Source organism: Henckelia pumila, chromosome 3, assembly GCF_033568475.1.
Source record: "Henckelia pumila isolate YLH828 chromosome 3, ASM3356847v2, whole genome shotgun sequence".
Lineage (NCBI taxonomy): Eukaryota > Viridiplantae > Streptophyta > Magnoliopsida > Lamiales > Gesneriaceae > Henckelia > Henckelia pumila.
Window position 1 is genome coordinate 8,391,154 of NC_133122.1, and position 5,000 is coordinate 8,396,153.

At 43.3% G+C, this 5,000-nt stretch overlaps 1 protein-coding gene across 1 annotated transcript; it reads right to left on the reverse strand.

The window, feature by feature from the left end:
- Nucleotides 1-1,645: 1,645 nt before the first annotated feature.
- On the reverse strand, nt 1,646-2,233 carry LOC140888051 (uncharacterized). The gene has a single exon (XM_073295724.1). The coding sequence runs from the start codon at nt 2,231-2,233 to the stop codon at nt 1,646-1,648; it is 588 nt and encodes a 195-aa protein (XP_073151825.1).
- Between the last annotated feature and the right edge of the window lie 2,767 nt (nt 2,234-5,000).

Genomic DNA, 5,000 nt, shown 5'->3' on the forward strand with positions numbered 1-5,000 from the left:
TCTGGTACCCACTTAACCGAATGATTTCACTGCGATCAGGTTCTTTGATAGCTGCCATGAATAGATTGGATTTCATCGCATTAGCACGGAGACCAGCCATCTTCCCAAACTTTCAAACACAATCCAGGATGATTTTTACACTTGAGACATCACCCTTTGACAGAATCAGCAAATCGTGAGCATACACCAAGTGGGTGATGTTAAAGTGATCACACCTAGGGTGAAACTGGAAATCTGCCAGCGTAGAGGCATGAAGAAGGGATTTAGAGAGCATTTCCATGCACAACACAAAGAGGAATGGAGACAAAGGATCCCCTTGGCAAAGACCTCTGGCCCCTTTGAAAAATCCAAACAGTTGTCCACCTAGTGAAATGGAGTAGGAAGTAGAGCTCACGCACTCCATGATCCAATCAATAAACCGAGGTGAAAAATTGAGGAAGCGCAGAGTATCCTGTAAAAAGTCCCAGTGAACCGTGTCATAGGCTTTTTGGAGGTCTATCTTTAAGATGCAGCGGGGAGATCCTCTCTTTCTATCATAATGCTTCAGCATTTCTTGGGCCATGTGAATGTTTTCCACAATTGATCTACCTGGAACAAATGCTGCTTGAGCTTGACTAATCAAAGGCTCAATTACATCCACTAATCTATTAGTCAGGATCTTGGCAATGATTTTATAGAACACTGTACAGCACGATATTGGCCTGAATTCATTGACTGTAGTGGCATGATCTGACTTTGGCACCAGCGCAATGGAAGCGTGGTTCCACTGTTTGAGTAACTTACCACTCCTAAAGAATTCCAAGACAGCCGAAATAACATCACCACCAACAATGGACCAAGCCTTCTTAAAGAAAGCAGCCCCGAAACCATCTGGCCCAGGAGCTTTGTCATCCTCAATGTTGAACAGAGCATTCTTGAGTTCCTCCACACTCACATCTCTAATTAATCCCTCCCAGCTGGCCTCCTCTACCTTCGGACCAGGCGCAACAAGGGAAGTATCCAGGGTATCTCTCTCCAAGCTCGAGCCCAACAAAGACCGATAGAAATTCACAAATTCATCCGCTATTTCATTTTGATCCATGGATGTGGAACCATCTCTGAGAGTGAGGGCCACAATCTTATTCCTCTTGATGTTCCTTTTTATCATACCATGGAAGAATTTGGAGCATCTGTCTCTATGTTTGAGATACTCACATTTGGCCTTTTGGGAGAGAAACAGGCGCTCCGCTTCAAGAAGGAATTCCGCGTTTCTCCTAAGAGCCACAATTGAGTTGTCTATAACTCCAGTGTTAATGGCATTAGATTGGGCCTCTACGAGCTCCTCACTCGCACGCTTAGCTCGACTAGAGAAATGACTGAAATGACGCTCATTAAGCTGTTTCAGCACTCTTTTCATCCCATGTAGCTTTTTCTTGAGGAGGAATTGTGTTGTGCCACCCCCACTGAACCACCAGTTGCTCCTGACTAATTGTAGAAAATCCGGGTGGGTAGCCCACATATTGAAGAATTTAAAAGGTGTGGCGCGATGAGTGCTATCCCTGAAGATGGAAACCACACAACAGGCATGGTTAGAAAAGCAACCCGGTGCCACAAAGTCAGCAAATACGTCCAAAATCGATTCACTCCAATGATGATTGACCATAACTCAATCAAGCTTAGAAAAAACAGCCAGGCTAAACCAAGTGTAGTAGCAACCAACATGATTCACGTCTGAGAGCTCTAACCGATTGATACAGTTTCTCAGATCAGCCATATCTCTCGGGACAATAGGAATGCCACCCATCTTCTCATGAGGGTATCTCACACAGTTAAAGTCCCCCAACAGGATCCAGGGGAGGGAAATATTCTCCCCATGGTTGATAAAAAAATCCCAAAGCGGCCTCCTAGCCACCACCGAATTCCTGCCATAGATGAAAGAAGCTAGAAAAACTCTCTGGGAGTGAAGGCACACGACCGAGACATGGATAACTTGGTCAGACATACCAAGAACATCTAGCCTCACATCTTTACTATCCCACATGACAAGGATACGACTGTTTGTGCACATATCAAAGTTGTGCATGAAAGACATACCAGGGAATTTAGTATCCATCATTCTATCCACAAGATTAACATTAACCTTTACTTCAAGTAACCCAAGGACACTCAAGTTGTATTTCTTCAACACTCCTTGAACGTGCCTTTGTTTGAGGGGCTTATTGAAACCCCTCATGTTCCAACTGGCAATCTTCATGTTTGGCGATCGACGAGCTTAAGTCGTCGAGCCCGAATTTGAGCTTGGGACAATAAGATTGATTTTGCATTAAATTTTGGTAAACAATTCCGAGGATTCACTTCTATGTATTCGGTCATACTTGAGCTTGAACTCCCAGAGTTGCTTTTTTGTGGCAAACGCTTAAGATACTTGAAAGCCTTTTTAGTTCGCTTGCTAACAACTGGTTCAAAACCATCCTCATCATTTTCTTCTTCAAATACTTCAACTATTATTTTATCTTCCCCATTATTGCCCGGAATCTCAAACACTAGCCCATCATCTGCGAGACCCTCGGCACCAGATTCAGGGGCTGTATTCTCTCCACCACCTAAATCATTGACCCCTGTATCAGGGCCAGTATTATCCTTTGTACCATCTAGGCCTGCCGGATCAATAGCAAAGTTATCGGTGAGAGGCCCTCTACCCCCTCCAAATGGCCCACGGCCTTGACCCCTACCCCTAAAACCATCACGGCCCCCCCTGAAAACATTGCCTCCACCTCTTGGCCTGATTCTAGCTCTCTGTCCAGCCCCTCTGGATCTACTACGGGGCTTGTTTTGACCCCCAACATTACTCTGGATATTGGGAGTTTCTTTCTCAGGGGGGTCTGCGGCTTTAGGATCCAGAAACCATCTACATTGCTCAATAGAGTGGCCAAGTGAGTTACACTTAGCACAAAACTTTGGTTCAGTTTCATAAACGAATCGAACATTTGTCAAGATACCATTCGGGAGAGGTAGTGGGTACTCATATATCCTTGGTTTCGAAGTATCCATTTCTATCAGGACCCGAGAAAAGAGGCTCTTACCTTTTGGCACTGTAAGCTTATGTGTGTGAATCGGCTTACCCAATATCGAAGCAATCTTGCTAAGAGCCTTAGTTGTCCAACAATCTGCTGGCAGCCCATGTATTTGAACCCAAGAAGGAAGCATGAGCATATCTTCAACTCGAAAGAGGAAGTAAGGTGGGATCTCTTTCAAGAACAAGTGCGGCCGTACACAAGGTAAGGACCACCTTCCAAGACCCTCCTCTTCTCTTCTTCATTAGCAAAAAAGAACATGATCCAACCACTTTCATGTATTTCAAACTTAATTTTACAGCCCCGCTGTCGAATGATTTCTTTGACAATATAGCCACTGAGTTTCCTACCAACCACACATCCAACCAAGCATGGCCCTAAGCTTTGCACATTAACAGCTTCATCAAAAGAGAGGACAATCGGTCCCTCATTGGGCTGCACAAATTTTAAAAGGCAATCCTCATCCGGTAGTCGATTATCATGGAACAAGCTTGCATAAGTATTTTATGGATTTTTAGCAATGAATTTAGACATGAGCTCCTGGGCTCTCGGCTTCTCAATTCCACTCGAAGAAGCCTCATTAGGAGAGGAGTGACTGCTCTCGGTGCTCATTGGAGCAGCAGTTGAAGACACCCCTAAAACATAGTAGCCACGCCCCTAACAATAATCTCTAAAGCCACAATCCCCTTCTCAACAACACAAGAACAGCAGCAAGCGAGGGAGAAGGCACACAAAGCACTAATTAAAAGTAAGAGTAAGCCAGATACCTTGGGAGAAAAATGCTATAGCCGTGGCTATTAACCTGGTACCAAGTGCAGAATTTGTTAGGCGATAGTAGGAGGCCCAACAAGTCAATTAAATCACAGAAGGGACGCAGCAAAATCCCCAAAAACTCAGAAAGTTGGTTCCCTATCTCTGAGTAGAAGGGATTCCAAGCAAATCGCAGTGCCCACACTTCTCACAGTTGCTAAACACTAATTGGATCAAAAGTAAGAGCAGCTAAAATGCAAAAAAAGAGAATACACGCAATTAACAGGGGAAGCAAATTGCAAACCAAGAAAATGAAAACCAACAGCTAAACACTACACGAGTCCAGTGTAAAGCCCGAACAAATTCAAAAATGCAAAAAGATTGTAAAATTAAAGAGTAGCCAATCACGATAAATCCCCTGATCCCTCTGTCAAAGCACTAAATTCAAATTCCAATCTAGATGCAAATGCTAAATCACGTGCATGGCACAATGCAAGCAATAATCGTTTAAAAATCAAAAGGCACAGTGTTAAAATCCCAGCAAAATCAGAGAATCGAGTTCTTGAAGAAGCACTGGGATCGCGACTGTAATTCCGAGAAGATGGATATTCCAAGTAAATCCAAGAGCCTGCACAAAGAAAACAAAATTAATTAAGCGAGAACAAAGCTAAGCAGGCACCAAATCGATTAGAACACTGGAAACACTAAGAAAATCCCAGCAAGCTCAGAACATCAAGGAATCGCAAAATTCATTTATGAGAAGATGGGGTTCAAGGGAATCAGTGTTCTAAAAGCACAAAGAAATCGAAAATCCTGAGAGAACCAATGAAGCTTACAGAGAAGCAAACAGAGCAAGATCATAAAAGAAGAAAAGCAAAAATCCCGATAAGAGCCCAAACAACTCCCTGTAATCGCCGAGAAAGCCCAAGTAAGATTCCAGCTCCTACAAGCATTAATCTTCTGCAAAAACAAGGAATAAAGGGATTATAGGAGTAACAATCGCCATTAAAGCTTAAGAAATTCAAATATCAGAGGAAATCGAGAATCCTGATCCAACTTCTTTCACCCCCAATCTGTCATTTTGGGAAATGGGGAGAATCAGAGGTAGAGAACGTGAATAAGGACACCAAATAACTCTCTAATATCCAAGAAAATCGATCCAACAGAAATCTAATTGCAAGGGAATCAAATCAGAGA

What these genes read in the sequence shown, in the direction of transcription:
- LOC140888051 (XM_073295724.1), bottom strand. Translation starts at nt 2,233, where the DNA reads ATGAAGATTGCCAGTTGGAACATGAGGGGTTTCAATAAGCCCCTCAAA.